General features: G+C 32.7%; 1 protein-coding gene across 12 annotated transcripts in view; it reads right to left on the bottom strand.

Annotated features, from left to right (window-relative positions):
• sw (short wing) overlaps nt 1-26,536 on the bottom strand; it is a 39,199-nt gene extending 12,663 nt beyond the window's left edge. The window contains exons 1-10 of one of the 12 annotated variants that reach the window (XM_071588647.1): nt 26,434-26,536; nt 25,991-26,096; nt 25,524-25,620; nt 22,390-22,504; nt 22,177-22,295; nt 16,490-16,522; nt 8,688-8,708; nt 5,570-5,617; nt 4,771-4,797; nt 415-630 (exon numbers count right to left, since the gene is read on the bottom strand). In XM_071588647.1, coding sequence (XP_071444748.1) covers nt 415-630; nt 4,771-4,797; nt 5,570-5,617; nt 8,688-8,708; nt 16,490-16,522; nt 22,177-22,295; nt 22,390-22,504; nt 25,524-25,620; nt 25,991-26,089 — 775 coding nt within the window. In that variant the 5' untranslated portion in view covers nt 26,090-26,096; nt 26,434-26,536. Of the gene's footprint in view, nt 1-414; nt 631-4,770; nt 4,798-5,569; nt 5,618-8,687; nt 8,709-16,489; nt 16,523-22,176; nt 22,296-22,389; nt 22,505-25,523; nt 25,621-25,990; nt 26,097-26,209; nt 26,359-26,433 lie in introns of those variants that run through there. The other 11 variants (XM_071588646.1, XM_071588650.1, XM_071588648.1 and 8 more) reach the window with 11 other exon arrangements.

Raw genomic sequence — 26,536 nt, 5'->3', positions numbered from 1 at the left:
ATTATGGAAATTTCGCAGGAGTATAGGTAATATTTTCATTGAAAAACTCCAAATATAAACAAAAAAATTATGCATTAACCTCAATTGAGGAATGAACTATTGATGCAGCAAAAATTATTTACTAATACATTATTATTTACTGAATTCATGCTACTTCCAGGAATTCATCGAATAGACGTCGCGGAAGCCTTAGGATTAATTATTATTTACTAATAAATTATTACTTCCTAATAATAATATTTTAATATGAAAATCAACAATGTTTCAACCTGTGAACGTCATATCTTATGCAAACCAAACTGGTCACTAAGATGTCCAAGAGAAAGAGTAATTGCATTGCACTATAACTGCAATGAGGAATTATAATTCTTAAAAAAAAAGAGGAATATAAAGATACAAAGAGGTGAAACAAACCAGATTTTGGAGCTTGCTTGGCAGCTGCAGCCTCCTCTTCAACAGAAGTGAGGGCCGGTTGTACTTCCTTGACTTGGGGTAGGCCATGGGGCAGAATGCCAGGAGGCAGCTTGCTCTGGTACATGCCACGACTACTGCCATCCATGTGTGCACCGAGAGAGCCACCCTCCTCGTCCTCCGCTTGCGATCCACCAGGCACGTCGTCAAAAGTGATAACTGTGGTGAATAACGCTGCTGGCCCCACTCCCAGGGGAAGGAAGACAAAGCCTCTCTTGGGGGCACAAGAGAGCCTATGCCAAACCTAACCCTCTCTAATGTGATACTATTTCTACGAATTTATATACTAACATCCACACAATATGTAGGAGTGCTTATAGAAGCTTGAAGGAAGTACCTACAAAATTGCCTGTGAATTGGCCTTGATTTTGACACACTAAACCAATATGTTAGTAGTAACTAAGAAAATATGGTCACACCTATCTCAAGTAAAATTTTACCTCAAACCACAGACCACAAATTTGTGCTAAAACTTTGAGTCTTTAATCGAGCATTCAGTAATTAGAGAATAGATATTTACACGAAAAGATTGAATTTACCAGAATAAATTTTAAATGAAATTTGTGTACTTAAAACTTTTAGCCTCAATAAATTTTCCAAGATTATGCTACTTAATCACAGAAGTGCATTGTATATCTTCTACATTGAGACTAGCTATGTCATTTAAAATCTAATAGAACTTCAAATCACATTTAAAATATTACAATCAGAATAAAATTCAACTATGAAGTGAATAGCAATTTCAATTTGGGACATTAAAAGCTATCCATACCCAAAAAAGACAGTATGCATTAACTAAAAATAGAGTATGATCAACAAAGGAGTTTACATCGAATAGGGTCAATCTTGAGAATTATATTTCATTAATTTTTTTTAATGAATAAGTTTCACTTTTCAATACAATTGCAAGTATTCACTTCATTAAAGCAGAGCAAATTTACCATTTACTTGGTCAATATCTAGATGGTCTGCCTGTACTCAGATCACAAAACATCTCACTAAAGCAAGATTGTCTTATGATTGTTTACATTTTCATCAAAACTTTCATAGGACTGCATGTATTTGTTGTTCTACCAAACAAAACAATAATTTAATTGAAATTTTGAGAAATAATGAGGTATTTCACTTAAATTTTACAATGCAATCGTACAATTTGAGGTCACCAATGGCCAAAGAAAACAAGATCATATGCGTTAAGCATGAGTGAAAGCAAAAAATGTGCACAAATGAAAATAAGAAAGGAGAGTTATATACAAAAGGCCTACTTGATTGCAACGACTTTGATTCAATGATATATTTCATCTGAAAAATTATGATGAGTAATAAAAACTGGAATTGTTTTAAATTGGGGTTTAACATGAACAAATGTTTATTTGATTGAATAACCTTTTAAACTAATGTAACAAAGCCTATATATTTAATCTATATCAACAAACAATAATGATAGTACAATAAATGTTTCAATCATCAAAAAAAGCTCCCCACATTAACTAAATAACCCACCTCATTAAATATTTTAAACTTTTGGCTTCATAATTACTTACATGCAAGCGCTACTAAAGTTTAAATGGGTTCCATATTGACATGTAAATATGTTTACAAATGGATATTATTACATGGATGAAAGGTACAGAGTAATTGTTCCAAATGAATATGCCTGATGGAATGAGCTGACAACCAGTATAATCCCTTAGTAAGGTATAAGTTCATAAAAACTTAAAAAGAGGTAGTTCTAAAAAATTATGAAATTAATGAATCTTAGAAAAATTGAACTTCAAAACCAAGGAATATGAACGGTATACACTCAGGCAAGCAACATTTGATTTACGTAAAAATGACAGTGAATTCACAAATGCACAGTGCCATTATCATATAAAATCACCTACATATTTACTTAAAATAACCACCATTTACAATCCAAATAACTTAAAATTATTAGCTCAGAGAAACAAGCTGCTTCTATTTAATATGGCTATGATTTAGACATGTTATATCAAGCTGAAAAAGCAGCAAGTTTGCAGAGTATGTACATATTTTCAAAATATCTTGGCTTGTAAGAAGATTTAAATTTTGCATAAATTATTAGAATGACATCGACAAAAGCATCAATTGTATTCTGCAAACCATAAACACAATGTCAAAGCTAACTCTGATGTAGAATAAGGTGTTAAAACTTTCAGCTTACATAATAACACTACTAACAGTTTATGTAATATATGATGCTGATACATAAAAATAGCTTAACCAGAATATAACATTACAACTAATTAATATTAACTAAAAATTTTTTAAGGAAGCTAATGACGTAAAACGTATGACATTAATTCATGTGGATTAGGGAGAAGAGTTGTTGAACTCCATGTTATGAACACCCAAAGAAGATTAGGACAATTTGTTACAAAAGGAACTTCTAGTCAAACTCACAAATAAAGATAATTGATAATACATAATTTAAAATTACATAATTAACCAAATAAATTAATAAACAATAACAGGTAATTTACATAAAAAATTTAATGAAACAATAACCAAAAACAAAATTATATCAATTGCTGCTAATATTAAAAAAAGTGCCATTTAAATAATATCACAAGCCAGGATGCAGCTAAGTGTGAATGATCGTCTAAAACAAGAGGTTTTCCTAATTTCAAATGAATACTATTACGATTAATGCATATCACTTAGCATGCAACATCAACAACTCCATGCACTAACTCCTCCTTCCCAGCTATAATATCATGTATAACAACCATGACCTAAAATTATTATGGCATTTAAGCATTACACACAAACACGGTTTGGGTATTAGCAATAAAATTTACTAGATTTCAATCAACAAATCAAAAATGTAAAGGTAAAATGGGAAAATGAAAAAAAGCATTACAGTTTTACTAGTTGTCTTACAGGGTTCAATGAGCAAACGACTTATTGAAAACCATGCTAACGCAGCTTCCATGAGTTTCTCTTTCGTTTCTTAAATAACCAAGAAAATAACATAGCAATCATAAAGGTTCTAAGAAAATAAACTTCAACAAATTGGATATCATTACAACACTGCTACATTATCTATAACTTAAAGAGGAGTTTATAAAGAAAAGTTTTTACTAATGGCATGATTAAAAAAATGTGGATCTTTCAGTGTGCTTTTAATAAATACCATCTCTCCCATGAGGCATTTAAGAGGGCAAGCACCAACATAATTCAAGTCCCATGCAGAAATAAACCTCCATAAACATTTACACCCTAAAGTTTAACCACAGATATTCTGTGATTGTAGAGCCCATAAGATAATAATGTACAAATGCATTCCGAGAGCATTTACCCTTTCTTCTATGGCATATCATGCAAGACCTTAAATAAACTTAGCCAAGAAAAACCCAGAAGCAGATCTTACAACCCACTTAACTGCATTGTTAATGTTTTCAAGCAGATTTGGGGCATAAAATAAAAACAAATGCTTTATGCATCACCCTCAGGTTGGTGGAGAGAATGACTGTTAAATAAAAGCATGTCCTTAACATAGGCCTAGGAGCATGCGAGCCACTTCAAAACTATCTTCTTTCCAGTAAAAGGAGTTTCATAACTACATTTTATGAAAAAACATGTGACACTATCAAAATGTAATTCATTATATTGCCTAAGCCTTTGGTCACACATGCATTTTTGTGGCACATACACAACAACCACTAGTCTGCATCAAAGAATCATTTATCTCCAATTAAATAAACAAGACCATTTTTGCAATGAATTTTACGGAATAAGAAAATATTCAGTGTACACAATACACTCAAGACTAATGATAATAACAAACACTGAAAAACATACAATCAAATGTTTTCAGACAAAAATGAAACAAAAAAATTAGTAACTACTAAAATGATTATTTAGATAAAAATATTAATGAGTCCTAATAATCAGTTATCACCTTATGGAATGATCACTTTCTTGCTAAATAAATTAATAAATGGATATTCCAAGACATGGAAATCCCATAATTACATAATAATTCAATTTTAAAAATGCAAGTGTGGCCGCAAGCTTTATTAATGAAATGAAAAGTTCATCACCACTAATAACACTTAAAAATAAGAAAATGAATAGTGGCTCTGGGCTGCCCAGACCTATTTACCAGGCAAGAGAACTTGCACTCTTCTTTAAACAAAGATATCTTTTCTCCAAAATGTCAGATGGAATACTTGTTCCGACAACCTCAGAGTAAAACATAACAAAGTTCTTTAAAAAAATAATACCGGAATAATCCACATAGAATTGAAAATGGGCTGTAATTATATGACTTACATAGAAATAGGTCTTGGAAATCCGGTTCTCAAGTTCATTGCAGCAAGAAAGAAACACACCGGATGGAAAAATTGTTCTACAATAGTTTCTTTTGGAATACATTGCTTTCCTCATCAATACTTTTACTATTCAAACATTTCAAATATTTTCGTGAGAACTTGCAGAATGGATAAACATGCAATGTCTCAAAAAAAAGTAATTTTATTTTTTCAGCCACAATTTTACTCAAGTTAATCCAATATTGATTTAAATTCCTGTTACTTTCCTTGATGACATGTAAGCTTAATCACAACATTACCTATTACAACAGATAAAAACTTAAAAGCTGTTATCTTTAAACAAATAAGTGAGCATTTTTATAAACTTTGGCATCAATAACTTGAAAAATGATGCCACCTTCAGCATCTAAGTTCCACACACATGATGAATGTATTATCTAAAACACTATACTTAACAATAATATGTATGTATTATCAAAGGAAGTCATATTGTAAGCTTAAATTTAGGGAAATCAATAAATGATCACTATCTGGTAATTCATGAAAAATGGCAGCATGCACATTATTGACCAAATGTATATTTAATAGAGTGTTTTCTATGAAAGACAAGCTCCATCCAAACCACAACCATCGGACAACTTACTGGTTGATATTACTGGCAATTGGGAAAAGAGGAGGAACAAATGAGGCAGAGGAGGGGGGAGCAAAGAGTATAACGAAATGGGAAATGGCAGGCAATACATTTAAATTATACATGTGCACACATTTCTCAAAGGGAGATTGCAGCACTGCCGACCTACCTGTGAACTCGTCATCCCATTCTAAAGCAGGGTTTAGATTGTACTCGGCTTGATTGGAATGAATGGAAGAGAAAAATGAAATCAGATACACTTTTGTGGACTAAATGGAAATAATTGAGGATTACTAAGTCTCTCTCTCTCTCTCTCTCATAGTTGATTCAAATTATTTAAGTTCAATTATTTTAATGGAGACATAAAAAGTGAAAGAACGTTTCTCAGAGTAAAATTTTAGAGATTGCCCATAGTTATGTTTTCTCAACAAAATACAAAAAATGGCAAATACTTTCACTGATATTCATAGAAATTCAAGATAGTTTAGGAGCATCTGAACATATATTTTCCTATTAATCCAAAGTTGGTAACAGTAATGAGCAAATATGCCATCTCTATAAAACATACAGGATCAGAAAGAAAAAAACAGCAAATATTTGAATTACACTGCATGCAATAGAAATTAGGTTATACAAACTAAATCCATTAATTATTTGTAATAAATATTTTTAATTATTCTTATGTATGACCAAAGCATGCAAGTCAAATATCAAGCAAAATGAAGAAGTTCAGCCTACTTTCTAAGCTATCTTAACCATTAAAATATTAAATAAAAAAGACTAAGTTTGCCATACCTGAAGATACCAAATTACAATCACTGCCCTTGCTCTCCCATCTTAAACAAAGCTACAATCCCAAACTATGATGTGCACTTAGTACTTCTCCTATCACTAGGAGAATTTAGAAAGTAATTCACAATGTCAGATATAGAAAACAGCATAAATAAACTAAATTTAGAAACTGATAATGATATCAGTAAGAGCAGTTGGCATTTCAGCTGGAGTCACATGCTGCCAGGAATTTAAAAATGAATTTTTAAGGCATCAGAGATCTTCCCTCACAAAAAGTGTTGTACAGGCAGAATGCACACATTTAAACATTTCCTTAATTCTCTTATAAAAATTTATTCCACAATATTTTCCATTTCATCCCAAAACTAAATTTCCTATCCTATAAGCCCAACATAAACTCTGTCTAATAATTGATTAGACATTTTAAATTTGTATTTTAGGGAATGCTTTGAAAATTTTCAATGGCAATTTCATGAAAAAAATGCTAATATAATCCCTACCTTCTATAAGTCATGCTGATCACAATGGCTATGATCTCTATAAGGTAACATGAGTATATAAATACATAATATAACTAGCTCTATGCAAAATGCATCAAATCACACAAATTTCTTTACATTTTTATTGATGTCTGAAAATAAAAAGTTTTCCTATCTTTCATGTATAAACACACAAAATAGAATACCAAAATGAAAACTTGAGATTATAGAAATTGAGCAAATTTGCCAACAAGGGTCGTCCCTTTTTCTGACTGCAGTACTCCCGGATTTTCCTGAGTTTCCAGGCCATAAGTCATTTCTTTTCTTAAGGACTGCACCTATGCTATACGTGGGCACTGGACCTTCAACTTGCAGCAAGCAGCACATCTCCTATTTTAATAAACTCTGCCTATATTTAATGTCTTTAAAATACAGGAAATGAGTTCACTCAATACATGATACAGCATTTAATTGTCTCAGCAATACTTTTAACTAAGGAGATAAAATGAAAATGATAAATTCAAAGGCAATTATTAACTATTCCAAATTATGAGCTAAAAATATGTTCTATCATCATAATATGAAACAATAATCAGGCAGCTTCATTTGTCAATTCCTGATTATACATAAATTATCACCCTTAACAATTTTATTAATGATTATGTTGAATCCCCATCTGCCTCAGTATTCCACATACCCAAATAAAATTCACTGACTTTTCCAGACATGACAACCCAGAATAATTCAAAATTCCGAAAATATTGAAAAGATGATGACACTAGTATAAGTATTTGTATGAAATCCAACTCTATTCATCCATTAAGGGTACTTCTTATTGCAAAAAACATAGCAGTCTAATTAATAGTTTGACACAAATGTGGTATTTCATAAGGCTATTATCTACTTTTTTTATTCTTGCATATTCTAGACTTTTTCTGTATTTGATGCCTTATAAAATTAACTTAGCAAATTGGATATCTCCATGTATTAATGAATTAATTAAATTAAAGCAATCAGAAAATATATACGATGTCCCATGCTAATTTTGTCAATAAAACCTGCATTATGTGACTCTCTTTAAAATAATTATTCACAACTGCTTCAACTATATTAATTATAGCTCAGCATTAGCTTAAAACCCTTACCAATGATACCAAGGCAAATTAACTCACAGATACTTAGGAAATGTGACTGATGTGAATTACTTCAGGTACATTCAACCAAAATAGATTATTGGCATAGGTTCAAATATATTAAAGTGATTTCCAAGCATATTTTTAAAAAGCACAATATGGCATACTTCAGAAGGAGGAACTGAACAGGCACCCGAAACCAGAAATACTAATATTTACCTCTCTGTTAATTCATAAATATGTATGTGCTTGATTCAAAAAGTTTTGTAAGTTTTTCCATCATAATAGTGCAAGCATTTGTTGATATGAACATGCTGTTTTGAATATCACCTCTCAGCAACACATACTTTTGAAATTTTCACATAAGATACAATACTATGAACTTATTCCTTTGGAGCTGTAGATTTCCAAAGACATCCGTATTGTCTTCAGGGAATTCATTTATTATATATAAGAAATATTACACTTTTGAATAGACTACTGTCAGGATTTTACAATACTTATATTTCACACTATGTTCAAAACTGATTTGAACTTCATAAATAATAATTAAGATACACCCAATATTGCAAAGGAGAAACTCCCGGAAGGTGCGTTACTATTTTACAACGTTAGAGGTAATTAAGTTATTTCAATAAATGAAATTCACTTACACCCCTATAAAATTCTAATTATATGTTACAAAATTATCTTCATAGCTGGAAAGGGATGACACACACATAAGAGAAAATATCCAATGGGTATGGCACTAGTGTTAGCAACAATCTCTATAGCCAATTAATCAAATTACTTGATGGTGCTATTTGTTACTATTCACAAATTTTGGCCAGCACAAAGTGAACTATGTTTATACATTAGGAGAAAAATAAAAATCATAACTTACCGTAATAACCGAGGGCATGTGCTGAAGAAATAAGTGAAATAAAAAATGAAATTTCAGCAAAAGCTTAAATTACATTTTGAATTCAAGTAAGTTCTTAGTAATTTAACAATTAAAATATTAGAAGCATTAATTCATTTACTGTGATTATATCAACATTTACGTAAGATTACTCTATGGTCATCAAACAAAAGCTCATTCAATATCAATGCTGTAAAATAAAACTGCAATGACAAGTACAGGCAACAAGAACACAAACAAAATTATTTTGAAATGATTACTTTCATAGTACATGTATAGATGTACTTCTTTATCATTTAATAGTATATTCTTCACATAACTTGAAATAAAATTAAATCCTTTGAACAAGAACTAGATGTTAATAAGGTTAATAAAATAAGACACCTTGCATGCATATATGAAAGATTTTACATACATTATCAGTCAATTATGATTTTTACACATTTACTCTATTAAGCTAACATTTAGCTTAATGTTATGTGGCATAAAACTACAGATCTTAATTTTGCCAAAACAAAACAACACAACCCATGCATTAATTTCTCATTAAATATATAATCTCCCGGTTAGGTACTAGGACATTACATCACATAAATATTAAGTCATTAAACATTATCATCTTCATAAGACAGCCTTGATTTCAAATTATTTATGCAGTAACTGGACAATGTTTTTTTCCACTATTACAGAGTCAATCAATTTCCCAACTCAGTTACACCCACTTGTTATTTGTCAGCTATTCATGTTCCATTCAAACTTAATATTAGTTAGCAATCATTTTTTTACCGTTACCTGGAGTTGGCATGCTCATTTGGTCATAGGGTCCATGATTGTCACTAAATGAATTTTAAATCTGATAAACTATCAACTACCAATATACACAAAAATGGTAATAAACGTTATTATGCCAGAACAGCTTATAAAATCAAGGATACAGACATCTTTAAACCCCGAACCTATGTCTAAACAACTACGGTTAAATTCTTATACGGTGGGAAAATTCAAATTCATCATTGAGAAACAATTTCAAATTCATTAATGTATGCATTTTCATGATTGGAGTCTGGAGGAGATTTATTACCATTATTGCTAATGAAAAGAATTCAGTGTTCAACAACTGAATCTTTGCAATGACTGGTTTGCAGGCTAATAATGCAAAGGTATATTTTATGAGGGAAAATTACCACAGTTCTTATAAAGTATTATATGTATTTATCAATTTTCCCATCTTCCATGAGAGCTACTTTCACTAATCAAGAGAATTCTACATTATCAACATGTAGTACTTGCTATCAAGTAATACACTAATTTGTAGTCCTTATATGCAGGAGTTGTTAATCAAAATCATCTCAGACCCTAAGTAAGTCTAGTATGATGTATAAGATGCATTTAGTAATTCAAGGCACTAGGGTAGCATTTCAAATTGAAAATTATGGCTACATATCTAGCACAAAATTGTGCAGCAGATGTTTTTAATTCCATCCACCAAATGATTTGTAATAGAAACATATGCTAGCAGTAAAAACATCACAAGGACTAATCATGTCCTTTTACAAGTACATTTAAAAAACTGAGAATATTCTTCATTAGTTTAAACAGTTTCCAGCATTTATTGACCATTTATACAATTAATGTCACACCATTTTTATACCTTTCAAACAAGATCATCTTAGATATTCAACAATCATCAACATCCCCATAAATATCAAATTTTGTATAAATATATATAAATCACTCTCCAAAAGCAGAAATGCTTAATGTTCACATTTGTCAAAACCTGAGGTTGACTTAGAAATTTAAATTAAGCATCACAATGGAAGACAAGCAATTGTGGTGCAAACGAGGTATTTTAAAATCCCTTTAAAACCTAAAACATGCTTTCATATATACATGTAATTCTTCCATGAACTGGCAATTTCTCAAATCTGTTAAATCCACTAACTAACGATGTACTTTCTCTTAGTTATTTTGTCAATTTTTGATCAATGATACTTTTACAATGGCCCAAAAAAATCAATTCCTTCCCGATCAGATTTAACCCTATGCACATACATAAGTTGTCAATTGATGTCAACATTATCCCTGTAAAACATTTTCAAAATTGGTTAACATTTAACATTATTTCAAATCAGTAAGTTAGAAATTTTTGGATCTCAGTTTTTCATTTACCTATAATGGGATGGGATAATTCAAACATTGGAGACCTAGGAGTGCCCTAAACACTGGAAGCCTGGAGTGATATTCACAACATAAAAGTTTAGCTAGAGACTTTACTAAATCACAACATAAAATATTGACAATACTTTAATTTTTCATTCCATTCGGTCATCAGATATTGTAACAAATTTGCGGATGCGTCACCCATGAAATACCTCCCTCAAATACTAATATATATATATAACATTACAAAAAATGAGTAAAATTTTGAATCACTAAGTGGGAAAAAAATTCATGGAAATTCATTCCATGCCAAAGCACCATGATCCATTTCACATTAATGCCTGATTACAGAAATTAAGAATACATTTTCAAAGAATTTTTATGGCTCTTTTCTCATTAGTCATTAAGTAAAAAGTGTTAAGTCAAGATACCATTAGAGAGAAATGAGTGCATAATCTTGAGTTAATCACAATAATTCTTTCACAAGTTATGCCCGATATGTAATACATCATTTACTGTTCTCAGGAGTTAGTTCTTGATCATCCAATAATTTACTCCTGAAACAAAAATTTACCCCTTAATTTCCTCTTTCAGCTCTCGCTTACTCTTAAATGTCACTCGTGGAAATGTATTTTTAACCGAGGGATTTCAGTGCATTAAAATTCCAAAAGTCAAAATGAGCTCAAAAATGTCCCATTTTTACTACAACATTGTAGCTAGAAACTGAAAATGGAGCCCAGCCACTGCGTATCATTTCCCCACATATTTTCCTTGTAAATTCTTCATAACAATAGTCTCACTCAAAACTTTTCGCAAGAGCTTTGACTAGGGTTTCAATTATAATATTTATTAATTGAGTTATTCCTTAAATTCGACTTGAATGTTAGAAATGCTTGAGCACCAACTCAAAAGAAAAAGGCTTTGATTATAGGAGTGGAGGGCCCAATACATATTTCGTATACTAAAAGAATTCATAGGCACTGTTTAGCCTGCCAACGAAGAGGTCAAAAATGTATGCATATGTATTATTATTACTATTTACATATATTTTGGCAAAAAGTACCAGTAAATACAGTATCACTGAAGGGAATAACACTGAACCAGGCCCTATTCTATGCAGAGTATTTGGAAGAGAGTTGAGAGACAAACACAGAAGCAAACTAAGTGTTTTATACTATACCCTGGTTTAATGAAAGATATCATAAAGACCTAAGGGCAGTAACTTAACACTTTGAATCAGCAAAAAAAATTCAGTTAGATTTTCAAAAAAGCATCTAAAACTAAATGCATTTCTAATGAGTCATCTGAAGCACCACTATTAGAATGAGAATTTCTCGAGGATCACAGGGTCAATGGAAACCCTAAAAGTGGGGTCTTGGGATGGGGAACAATTAGAATTTAAAAACCATTTCCATGTAAAGAATTCCAGTGAATTTATTGGGTCAACTGGATAACAGCTGCCATTACCTAAATGTTACATTAAGAGTGCCTAAGATGCCACTGCTTGCAAGATGAGATAGATCACAATGCTGTGGAGTAGAAGGATAAATGAAATCTTTACAAGGATATTTAAGTTGCAAAAAATGACAACAATTTCTTTTGCAACTTAATAACCTAAAATTTCATGCTTAGTGATTGCCATGCAATGGGGATGCTGTACGGATGACCCATTCTCAATTTTTGTTACAATCTCTGATGACAAAAATGGCAAATAAAATTGTATTGGAAATAGATGTAATAAGAAATAGACTCAAGCTATCTGTTTCTGTGGTGTAGCATCCAGTATTCAAGGTGAATTTACCCTGAATATTAAAAAACTTTCAATCTCAAAGTAAGGTAATATGGTCAATTAGCAACTTATTTCACGTGGGTGCTATTGACGTCAATTGGCAATTTTTGGGTACAGGACAAAATTCAGATCTGAAAAAAAATCGATTTTTTTATCAGATGATCCCAATGGTAATGGTTGATTAAAAAAGATTGGTTGCATGCAAAATAGTGAAGCCCATAGGGGTGCCATTCAGTACATAGCATTGATATTATTGGATGTTATGGATATTAGGAACTTCTCAGCATGACTAATTAGATAATTGTAATTGCCAATCAACAATTCACCGAACAGGCAATACTGACTAGATTTAATAAAAATCAACTGCAAGATTTTGGTAATATTTAACAATGTTTCCTCTAACTTAATAGATTAAATACACCGCAAGTGAGGTATTTCAGAAGTTAAGGTGAACCTGACAGTCCCTTATTTATTCCCTAGATAGATCAATCCTCTTCCTAGCATTACAGTCATGAAATTTTCATACATATTTTAGGAGATGCCGCACTACATTCTACTACATCAACCCACAAAAAATATCAAGTTACACTGAATGGAAGTCAAATGCCCATTATGAGGGACCCATGTTGTCTAAATTCAATTTGTGATACATGTTGGAAATCAACCATTGGATGCAGGTCATGAATATGTGAAAAACCTGATTTTTTACACAGAAAAGTGAGGGAAGACAAAGAGCACATTAGGAAACGTAAAATATGCTTCAGCAGGATAATCCCACTTGATAACTTGCATACTGTGCGTATGAAAACCCATTCACCCAGCATAAATTAAAAATCACCCAAATTCTGTTCAAATGAACTCCTCTCAAGAAATAACAGATATGATGACAAGATAAGAAGCTTGAATATCCAGAGAGAAGAGACAACTTAAGCTTTTCCCATAATCTTTCAAATAACATTTCACACACTGATTTTTTAATGCAGAGTATAAGTTGAAGGGAGGGGAAGGGAATATAAAATGATTCATTAAAGAAGTAAATACTCATCCTCCTAGAAAGTGTAGTTTTATGCCTTGAAACATTCAAGCCATCCATAGTTAGAGTGCTTAAGTCCTAATAATCAAAATCTCGTGTCATTCTTAGCTCTCATTTTTAATAATAATGTGATCTGATGACTGGGATACCTTTTAAGTACGTAGCTACTAACAGTCAACAACGAAATTATTAATATCATTAGATTTGTCTTGTTGAAGTCAATTGTCACCTCCACTGGATGAAGCAACTGGTAGCATGCTAACGATAAGTGCACATTGAAGATATCAAATAGGGATGATACAGGATGACATGGATGAGAAACAAATAATATCAAAAAGCTAATCCTAAGATCTCTCAAATTGCTTTAGTGAGAGCTTTTTTTAATGGCAGTGGCAGGTATGTACATACCAAATTCTATAGATAGGCAGGCACTATCATGAGCTGTTGTCGAAATAAGTCATAGCTGCCTATTTTTGCTATCTTTAAAAGCCGCAGTAGACAAGAGAATTCAGTGCCATATTTTCAATCAATCACAACTCAAGGATAAATGCCACCTCAATTTTACCCCGAGGAGGAGAGAGGGGGATCCACAAATAGAAATATGACGAAGGAAGTAGTGGAGATGAGGATAGGATGTGCATCATGGAAAAGAGATAGGAATCAAGAAAGTCAGTTATTCCATTAATGCTCATTGCTAAAATGCAATGTGAAGGAATGTGAAGAAAAACAATGGAAAATACCACACATAAGGTGACACTAATTTTGAGCTAAAATGCACACCTTCAATTTTTTTTCTTTCATTGGTGTATTAAATTGTCACATATTAATGTTTCAATGCCCAACTTTACCTCTAACTGCATACAATACCAAATGATCAAGTGAAGATTATGCAATGCTGACAACAAACATGGAAAATCCTTGTCTCATTGACAAAAGATAAATAACTCTTTTAAATTAATTCTCAAGACTAAGGATTGTCATTAAACTGATGATAAGGAAAAAATCACGCATTTTGATAATATTTTTACCATACTCTATGCTCATTATAATGCATTTGTATGCTACAGTAATAGTTCAAGTAATAGAACTGTTTCACTAGAACAATGAGGTAACAATGTCCACAACCTCCAGAAAAATGAGATTCTTGCAGTTTTGTTTTCATGGCTATATTACAGAAATTATTTCCCTTGCCATACTATGGCAAGTAAACGTATGCTCAAAACTCAAATTGCACAATTATTTACAACCTTTGGATTTACTGAACAGTAATTTGTAGATGAAGATAAGTTAACTGGCCTAAATACTATCAACAACAGCATCTGATTCAAAAATTGATTTTTAGTGCCATGGGGAGCTCTCATCTTAAATGTATTCAGTATCCATATCTATGCATTATATCATCACAGCATCAGTAAATTACTGAACACTTGATATGCAAAATAATTGAAATTGTAAAAAAAGGAAGGTTTGAGAGATTGTTGAGGCCGATACTCGGGGGAATTCGATTGTAATTCACAAGGAAAAATCAACTAACTTTGCATTCAATTGGCCAGTCCAGATACTAGGTGTCGCAAAACTAGTTGACAGCAAAAATTCTCTGTGAAATCGTGAAGTTATTTGATTCCTCCTTGTCCAAATAATGATGGAACAGTCAAAGTTGAAGGGAAGGGATAAACTGAAAACATTATTCACATTAATTTCATTCATCAATTATTTTCATCAATTGGACCCTTAATGAGAGCTGGCTCTCATATATATTCTCTTCATATTGACCCATCAATTTGCTCTCTTAGATCAGAATTTTTCTCAATAAGAACTGACTTTTCTAATGCTTTCAATTTATCCAGGCCATTATTCACGCATAGACTGACTCACAGCATGATAAAAAACAGGCATTCCTGTAAAGCTGATAGCAACAATTATAAATTTGCACATTGTCCAGGTTCTAAATTATACCCTAATTCTTCTCAATTGATTTATAAAGCTTGCAAGGTAGAACATGAGATCTAATGAAAAATAAATCTATCTTGTGCTAATCATTCTCTAATACTGTTCATAATAAAAGAATAAAACATTACTAGGTCATGTTTTATCGCAAGATTCTTCTTATCCCTCCAGACAGCAAAGACAAAAACAGACTACAAACTAGATTACTTGAATTGAAACTATTACTTTACAATGAAGTGAATTCATGCCATTCTTTTAATAAATAGCAACACATGAAGTTTGTGCCATTTACCCGAACTATAATAAATGATTCAATCATTAACTACATCACAAGATTCCTACTAAGTCACATGCAGCTGTAGCCAGAGCATCAATTAAAATAATTACAATAAAAAGTAAAACCAAAAGTGGGGGAAAAAGCATGTGAGGTGTAAACAAAAGTACATAGAAGCACAAAACATAGTGAACACAAAACAAACAAAAATGCCCACAAATATAAATAATTACAACCATCCACTGAGATGTAAGCAAATACACTAGGCAAACCATATCATAAAAAACTAACAGAGGACAAATTAAAAAACTCTTGATCCACTGATTCAAATAGCTCAACAACAAAAACATAATCTTCAAACAGTATGAAACTAAATGTTCTCAAATATCACACATATAACAAAAGACAAGTATATCCCTACCTACGATTTTATCAGAAGGAATCTCTTTTTCACATTAATATATTTTATCAGAACAGTAATAGAAATTGAAGGCCAATAATTTTATGAGGTACTATAACATTTGATAAATTACTTTACTCAGCCATACAATTTGACATCAATACATTAAAAAAATACAAACCTTTACGTGGCCTCCACCAATCCTCAAAGTAAGCTTGTAAGTAAAGGAGGCATTTTTTAAAAGTAACTGGCCTTAAAAAATTACACTTTAAGAATTTACCCAATTGCTGATATAACAAAAGAACTAATTAAATACCCAACAAGTTTGCATATTTTATTTAAACCATTGATTTTCACAACTACCGATTATTTACTTCCAGATAAATTATAAGAGCCTTGTCCAGAAAGGATTCAGCCATGCAATATTTTGAGAAAAACAGCCTACCTAGAACAACAAGGCCTTAAGACTCCTTCAAAGTACTCCCCTTGGGGCCTCACACACTTATCTCAGCGTCTCTTTTACTTTTCAAACATTCGGCAAGACCCTTTTTGGAATGGTCATCAGCTGCCCAGTTACATTTTCCTTTGTCCATCAACCAAATGTTGAGAAGATTTGGCTAGATTTCAGGGTCATAGCTGTAGACCCATGAATCATCTCCAGTTATGACCTTTTTTTAGGAAACCTGGGTCATCGTTTCGGCGAAAGTCTCCTGCAACTGCAGCACAAGATTCTTGATGTTGATGACATACAAGAGAATGCAACAAGGCAGCTGATGAACATCCTGAAAAAAGACCTGCTGCTGATTGTTTTGAAAAGTGGAAGAGTTGCTGGGATAGGTGTGTGAGGTCCCAAGGGGAGTAAACTGAAGGGGACTAAGGCTTCATTGCTCAAGATATGCTATTTTCCTCAAAATATTGCATTGCCGATCCTTTCCAGACATACCTCATATAGAGATATATTCATTAAATTATAATCGAAAACCAAAGCTGACATTTTCACTCCTAAGTCATCCTTCAAAAAATAAATGAAGATATAAAATTAACTTTCACAAAATATTTTTATTATTAGGAAAATTCACTTAGTCTGACACCAAAACCATTTTAACGCTTCAGTCAATACTTAGCAAATGTTCATAATGATGAAATATCATATAGATTTTAAAAACCTTTAAGTACCTGAACTATTCCCATTACATGAAAACAATCGAACATAAAACTAAATCAGTCTTTTGCTGAAGTGCTCGTAGGTCTATAGCATATGCAATGCATCCTACGTCCGATGAAGAATAATATGAAGGAAATTAGGAACAGAAAAAATAAACATTTTTCATAAATAACCAAGAGTTTCACAGCAAAAGGGCTAAAAAAAAAGGTTAAATTCAACCAGAAAGTATTTCAACTTACTTGGCATTAACCTCTCATGCATGAAATTATATGCAAATAAATGATAATTTATGGCTGTACTAAGGGTACAGCTGTACATGACCTTGGAATCACACCTCAATTTTAAATGCATTACAGTGGCTCTGGCCTTCGGGTTACCTATTACAGAAATTCTGAAAATTTCAATATACCATCCCATGAGCACACTGTTTCAACTGTAATGTTTAGAAAATTTGCTTGCTAAGCTACTTATTGTACAATTCTTCATTGAAGTTAGAGCTTTTAACATTTTCTTTAACTGGCCTTTCGCTTTGCCACCAAAATAACATTCATCCGAGTAAGACTATATTCCAGATTTTAAGAAAAACTAATGATTAAAATAATTGATCTTGACTGATAACATTAATGCAATAATATATCAACTGGAGTTCTTGCAGGTAATGCATTTAGAGGAATTTAAACATTGAAATATTTTGTCACCATATTTAACAAGCAAGTTTTCACAGTGAACAGGGAATGAACCATTTAAAATAAAATATCATAAAAAGTACTTGTAATCATAAGATATTTGATAATTTGGGAATAAAATATATTGTCACAATTGATATTTACAATAGTTTAGATCCTGATTCCTTTCAAAGAAATGAAATATACAGTTGGAGCACAAGTCAAGTTACATTCTAACATTATTTATCATGGGATCATAGGTTTTCGCGGCGTTCAGATGAAAGACTCTCCATTCTCGGGATGTCACCGAGTAGGTTGTTTTTCTGACAACAGTTTCGCCCGTGTTTCAACGAGCGTCTTCAGGTCAAAGTAACTTTGACCAGAAGATGCTCGTTGAAGCACGGGCAAAACTGTTGTCAGAAAAACAACCTACGTGGTGACATTCCAAGAATGGAGAGAGTTACATTATTTATCATATCATGACAATCATAGAAGAATATCCATCAATATCAACCATATCAGTACTGAAATACTATTTCAATATCCTAAGATGCAAAATATAACTAACACAGCATTTCATTTTTAATATTTATGAGGTAAACAAAAATAGTTGGCAAATTCAGATAGGCCAGAGCCACCCAAATAAAGACTTTTAAAACCATATCAAAACTTAAGACCCAAGGTATCTTCCCATGTGCATCAATGGCACATGTACCAAAAGAATATTTTCATATCCCTCCATTACTTTCCACATGGAAATTGAACTTTTTTATAATTTTTATAAGTCTTTTAGCACAAAAGTTATATGCATCGCGGCAATATTAATTTTGCAAATAAATAGCATGTATTATATGCAAGTAAACATGCATAACAGCATGATATAATTCTTAAATAAATAATTTTTATACAATATATAAATAAACCATAAAATGCAATATAACAACCAACATCTCGGTAGAAGAATAATAGCCATGTTTTCCCAAAAGAGAGAAAAAGCTTCCAGCATGTCAACTGCTTTGTGAAATATATTAAATATCATTAGATGAAAAAAATTGGATGCATATGAAAAGGTAAAGTAGTTTTATCAGGCATTTAAATACTAAGGTTTTGACATTCAGTTGCACTTTTGAAGGATATTTAGTTATATTTACTAGGGTGCATCTTACATTCCAAGTAGGCAGTAAAAAATCTGAGAATGCATGCTATTTTGAATTGTATGATGGTCTCAATTTAATCTGGATACTCAGCTATAACCAATTGTAATACAATCATCTAGAACAATATTGCACTAACTTATTATGGGCATGCCCACCATAGAATTAAAAGATTACAGAATTCTTGGTTTACGTATTTTCCACAATTCTTGCTTTATGTATTTTCCTAGCATAACATGACTGATGATTTTTTTATGAAAACTTGCATTAAATTTGAACAATAAAGGTTTTTAATGACCTTATGTTGAGTGAGAATATATTCACAATTACATATTTACCACCAAAACTTTCAATGTTCTTTGAATGTCATCATGTATGTCATCATGAATTATTCAGCAATACACTTAAAACTGTTGAATTTATTCTTATGTAAGCCAATTAGGGTAAAGTCAATTGAAGTTACATTCACGGTTTCACCTTTCAAGGTTTATTTCTTTTCATTTAAGCATGTCAACAAGTCTCAACTGCAATTAGAATAGTCAGATGAAAGGTTGAATTCATAGCCAATGAAAATATTGAAATTGAGTCCATAAAAAATGTGTAATTAGTGCAGCTCACTTTCAGTAAAGACTTTTGAGAATGATTTCACATTAACTCAAACCTTTATACTCCAACAATGAAATGATTTTCCTTCAACAAAAGAATGTTTAAACCTATTAATAGCTTATAAAAAGATTGCAAATAGAACACATCATTTTATTATTATTATTAATAACAATGTGTGAGAAACCTGATGCTACATTCCAGTCCCTAATGAAAAGCTGTCCCCTTGAAGATAAAAATTCTGCCATTCTACCTTAAATGTTGAAATGTAACTATTTAATAGTCAACTATGTGCCTCATCATATGCAATGAACCAAAATTTACTTGATCTCAACATGATATACCCAAATGAAATTAAAGCGTTATACATTCACATCTTTCATTTATTCTGACCAGCAATTCTCTCAATTTCATTTTTAAAACTAGATACTTTTGATGGCCCATATATTGAATCAATAGAAACGTTTCACCAGAATGAGGGTTTAATAACTAAACATTTCAGAGTCATGTTCACATTCTAATACCCTCTTCCCATGTATCACAGTTTACAGAAAAAAGCAAACTAATTATGCAGAGTTGGCCAAATAGTATTTTGACAATTTTTCAAACACAGATTTGATGATAAGACAAGCCCGATTACTAATTTCATAGACACAAAATTACCCATATAATGATTCACACAATGCCACAAGTATTTTATTGACTAGTCTGAAAATAGTATGATTTTAAGCATCACACTAAAAGATACATTTTCCCACATTTAGTTAAGCACATGCCCAAAACCTCTTCTAAGAGTTGCTTTTCTTTTATCTTTACAATGCTCCCAAGCTTTGCAACCCATAGTTACACACAAATAGATTTTTCTGCAAATGAAAAATCAAGAAATAAATCAAACAAATGATTTATATACGCAGAAGATTAAATCCTGCTGCTACAGAATAATTACATGTATTTAATATTAATGGAAAGAATGAAGACTATTTACTGCATTTTTAAACAGGAAAGATTCACTAATAAACTACATAGTATGTAGTAAATCTCCAATTGCCATCATAATATCCACCATCCAATGGTTATTAACTCACCCTAATAAAAACCATTAGCTGACTTCTAGAAAGCTGGAATTTTGTTAACCAGAGACCCAGAAGCTCTCTTTAGAGAGAATTAAATTAAAATATTCTGCTACTAGCACAGAAGTGATTTTAACACTTTCACCTAGGCAATATTTTATTAGAGATAATAAGGAATGTGCTCCTTGCAAACATGGTACATTATTGCACATGACCTATTTACATTATATGATCCAAAATAAGTATAGAACTACAAAACTTTTTTCTGGCATGTTCATCGATAAATTTTATATTCATTTTTAATGTTTATCAATGCAGTTTATAAATTTCCCAATAAGTCCATGAGTTCAGAGGAATACAACAAACATTATAAGGACTCTACTGATAAAAAAACTGATGCAACTTATTAATAATTTCCAGTATAGATACCAAGGATAGATTCCTCCACAGGAAATAGTTTTCATCCCATATATCTCTTTCTCACTTTAGTTCAATCTAAGAGCAAAAACCTAATTCATCCGGGGGCCATTAACAGAAAAATCAAAGAAAATACAGGGATAACAGGATGTCTTGCATTTGAGGACATTAAAACTTACAACATTTACAACTAACAATAATTACAACTCTACAACGTAATTATAACTATTTCATAACCCCATTTATGCTTTCAAAAACCCATTCCTGAGATTAATAGAGTTCACATCATTCTTCAAAAATTTGACATTCTTTAAAAGACCTTCCTTTTCATACCTATTTATTTTTCAAAATTAACCACTAGCTTTTCATAACAAACCAGTAAATTATCTTGTGACAAAATAAAAAATAAAACTATGAGATTATTTACTGGTTTCAAGTAATTGATCAATAGAGTGCACTCACACAATATCAAACAATCCTGAAAAATGTTGTAGTAATTTAAATGTTCATGTTCACCCACACTATCTTATTTTATTACTTTGATTCCTCCCTTAAAGTGGCGCAATGCAATTTCAGAAACTGTTCCAACCTTTATGAAACTAATTGTGAAAATTTTAGTTAAGCAGTAGTTAGAGCACGTGGATAAGCAATTTCAAAATAAGCACAGTATGATGAGTTATTAAAGGATATTAAGATGATGTAGAATGTGTTAGTTGTGCATATTATGTACATTAGCGTGAAAAACATGATTTTTATCCTAATTATTTGAAATGATAAAAAAATAAGAAACTTACTGTCCCTTTCAGGACCTGTATGAACAGTTTGTGTTTGCTTGCCATAGGTGACCTTTTCAACTGGGGGAATGTCTGTGATCTGGACATTAGTAAAGCTGAAATGAGCTGCTCTCCGAGAACTGTAATGAAGTAAATTACATTTATTCCAATTTCTTCTTAAATATGCATAAACTATGTTCATGTCTGAGCTAACACGCAGAGCACGTAGCTTACCTTGCACTGGTGAGGGAGGAGGCACTAGCATTAACTTGTAGACTAGGCTCAGGAGTGGGCGTGGCACTTTGCTCAGGTGTCAGGGAGGATATTGTAGAAAGACTGGAGAGAACATCTAAAGACAAGTAATGGGATGAAATAAAGGAATTACATCATTTGTCATCACCAATGACACACATAAATTATATGAGAAGCACACGATCACTAACTGTTCTAATGCACATTGAAGAAATAATTTAAGAAAATGTGGGCAGAAAATTTAGAGGAGCTAAGGTTTTCTCACTAAGGAGAAATGAACAGGAGGATGAGTTGTTGGGATTTCCAACAGTTAGTAGCGTTGGTAAGCACTGATGTTCCAACGGCAAACAAGTTCTCCATCTGCTATTGACATTATCCTGAAGAGAATAGCCAACTTATACATTGGAGCATGGTGCTTACCAACACAAATAACCAGCACAAAACTGGAGAACCCTTCATCCAATTAATTCATTGGCATTTAGAAAATTATACATTCTGACGAGGAAATATATTATGACAAAGGTGAAAGCATCCTACATGAATGACACCTGCGGGCCCATTCTATTTTAATTTATGACAGCTACATGAAATGTATCCGACTATTGTCATTAAAGACCCAAAAATCATTTACCATATAATGAAAAAAAATAATAATTAACTGTTTCCCTTACAATTATAACAATCTATAGAAATGCATAAATAATGCATAATAATGGAAATAGTGTCAATATGCCTCTTTAAATAAATTAATTCAAGCCGCTACCAGGTCTCTGAAAGTAGTTTATTCACAAAAAGTATCACATATGTACTTTCCAATTATAATTAATTCCCAAAATACAGAAGCCAGACAACCCAACCCAATCAATTAAATCAAATATTTATTCACAACTAAATATATCTGTTTATGTTAAATTTTATCTCAAACCCTGTCTCCCCTCACTTCCCTCCTCCAACTGGGGCACATGAAAGAAGAATTCTCAGTCTCTGAATCCTTCTCCAAAGCCACTTCACAATGATAACATTAGATGCAGCCTCCCAATACTCCCATTCTCAAAAGTGAAGTCTTGCTACACTACAGCACTTCCTTTCTCAAAACCCCCGAAAACCCACACGCTTCCACCAATCTCCTCCCTCATCCACCAAATTTCCCGGTCAAAATTCACATCTCAAAGCAATTCACCTCCTCAGTCTCATTTGCCTCTTTTACCTCCAGCTCCAATATCAAGTTTTTAGACACCAAAATCTCCCTTTCCAACAACAAGCTCCTTATCTCACTCCATATAAAGCCCACCAATAACCGATAGTATCTCCATTTCAAGAGCTGCCACCTTCCTATTCAGAATCCCTATCTATTCCTCATGCAAATCATGCCCCAAGTTAACCACGAATATACTGCTGAACCTCTGCACAATCTTATTCCCAGGAATGCATTAGGTGACAAAATTACCTTTTCCTAGTTCTGCTGGAATCGCCTCTCCTCAAACCTTGGTTGTAAATTAACTTGCAATTTTTTTATTTTTCGACTTTCATCTTGAAGTTCCACAAATTTGAATACAAGTCATACACCTACAAGTGTCCCACATTTTAGGTAGGTGAAATTTTAACCCCCTTCTCTACCTGCATTCCACATCCACAGAGCATCTGCCTTGAAGTACCGAGTCCCAAAGCATGGTCTGACCCACTATTTTCGCATGGTAGGCAACAAATATTCTGCTCAGGATGGTCAAGGTGGCATAGATTTGCAACACTTAAGCGCATACGATGCTACCATTCCTTATGAAACTTTGCTTTAGCGACAATAAAACAACAACATGTTTGGAAGAGAGGTAGAGAAACTATGTACACCTACACATACAATGGTTTTGAAGTGAAATCAATTTAATTAAACAAATGGGCAATACCACCTTGACTTAACAATTATAATGGTGCATCACTTTCATTTTGCATTTTTAGTCCGCCTATGCGTATTCACAATCGCTTAATTTGTGACTATCATTTCAATGCAATGAAAAAAGAACTACATAGATACAGAGGCTACTCGAGGGAAGCATTTGATAAGCTGAATGCACAATAATGAAATTGATGCAATAAATTATTCTATTGCCAAAAAGCAAGTAAAATAAATTTTAACATTAAAAAGTGATGTGAATGAATTTAATTTACAAATGTGTAAGGTACCTTCCACAATAGTCCAGCAGTAGAGTGTTGGACTACTGACCATAGGGCCTAGGTTCAATTCCCACACAAGCCTCTCTGGGCACCTGCAGCTCCCCCCAAGCTATGTGAATTTTCAGGTACCAGATCTTCCAGGGAAACCATAAGCGGCACAGGGAAAGGAACTGGCCGTTCTAACCTGATGTGTGAATTTCACACGCCATCAGACGTACTACTGAGTGAACTCTACCAGTTAGAATGTTGAAAAACATGAGTTGCAAAGAAAAAATATGTATTCCTGATAACTCTCCCATAATAAAGAAAATACTGAGGCTCAACTTTTATAGAATTCATTGACTTTATGCTAGAGGTTATAATCATCAACACAACATGAGAAAAAAATTAAAACTGTTTACAATGGCACGCCCCTCATCACAAACTCTTTCTGACTACAATCAAATTAATCCAAGGGTATTCCAAGGCAAGTAGTCACAGCAAACATGTCATCAGGGTTTTCTCCTTGCTTTCTCTCATGACTGCACAGGGAAGAGGGGTAGATGACTCCCGCAGTTATTCAAAGGTTGATGACTTCACTACTCTAGGTCTGTCAACAGATGATGAAACACTAGTTACACACACAGTTGTAACGGTTGTCCGGGGTTAGAGAATTGGACTACTGACCGGAGGGGGCCTGGGTTTGATTCCGAGGTAAGCCTCTCTGGGCACCTGCAGCTCCACCCAACCTACGTGATTATTTGGGTACCAGGAAACCATAACCAGTACAGGGAGAGGAACTGGCACCCCTATCCTGATGTGTGAATTTCACATGCCGTTGGGCTTACTACTGAGTGAACTCTACGATCACCTACCAAACCGACCTTCGGGTTGGTTTATGGTATATACTGTATTTATGGTTTTTTTATGGTAGCTGCAATGACTAAAGTCCAAAAAAGTTGGAATACCTGACACAGGTGCGACTCCCAGAGAAGACAGCATCTCATCAAGTTCTTTCCGCTGATCCCTTTCGGGATTCGCTGCTCGCACAGCTGCTTCTTCCGCCTATAATCGGTTATCAGAAATAACTTTTTAGCATTACTTTTGGATAAAACCGTTGCATAAATATATATACTCTCCTAATTATTTTTAACTTATCATGTATAGAACTATAAAGTACATTTCGATGAATGTGCATTCTGCCTAACACGGGAGATGTTAACCCTTACTATGACGACACAAATAAATCATTAAATCATGAATTTGCGCTGACATTTGGTTTATACAGGTCAATCACAAATCTAACGACCGTATTGATTATTTGTGTTCGTGAATTACAATGTACTTATATCGCTTATTAAGACTCTGTAATTAAAAAACAACATACTTATATTTACATAATCCAAAAATATTACACGGACGCATAAGTACTCACATCTTTCTGTTCTTTTTCCCTTCTTCTCCGTTCTTTTTCCTCTCGTATAGCTTGTAGTTTTGCCTTCTTCCTTTCTAATTCGGCCTTTCGATCAGACATTGTGGCTCTAAAAATAAAAGAATGGATTATTGAAGGATTACAAAAATGAGTTCACATACTCGCGTGGACTACTAAGTATTTATCAGATGATTCCCCATAATTCCATATAAGTGTCATTACTTCATCACTCCAAAGATTTAAATTTGTGACATCTAAATATACACAGTCAGAAGCTTCATAGCCTGGAATTATTCTTTTGAAATGACGCTCTATCTCCCATAGCAAAAGAACGTACTAGTTGTCACTTCGGCTTTCATTGATTTTCCAATCAATGAACTCAGCCGAACGCATGACGTAAGAAACATGTACCCCGGTATGCCAACCGATACATATTTAATACTTACCGATTATTTTGGCAAACGTACAATAACAAAACAACTAACTCAATCTAATTCCTAAAACTAAAAATCTTCTTCTCATCCGCTTGGCACCTTTTCACATATTTGG

Source organism: Hetaerina americana, unplaced genomic scaffold (assembly GCF_022747635.1).
Source record: "Hetaerina americana unplaced genomic scaffold, ioHetAmer1.1.p SCAF_3, whole genome shotgun sequence".
Taxonomy (NCBI): Eukaryota; Metazoa; Arthropoda; class Insecta; order Odonata; family Calopterygidae; genus Hetaerina; species Hetaerina americana.
This window is presented reverse-complemented; position numbering and strand designations above follow the sequence as displayed.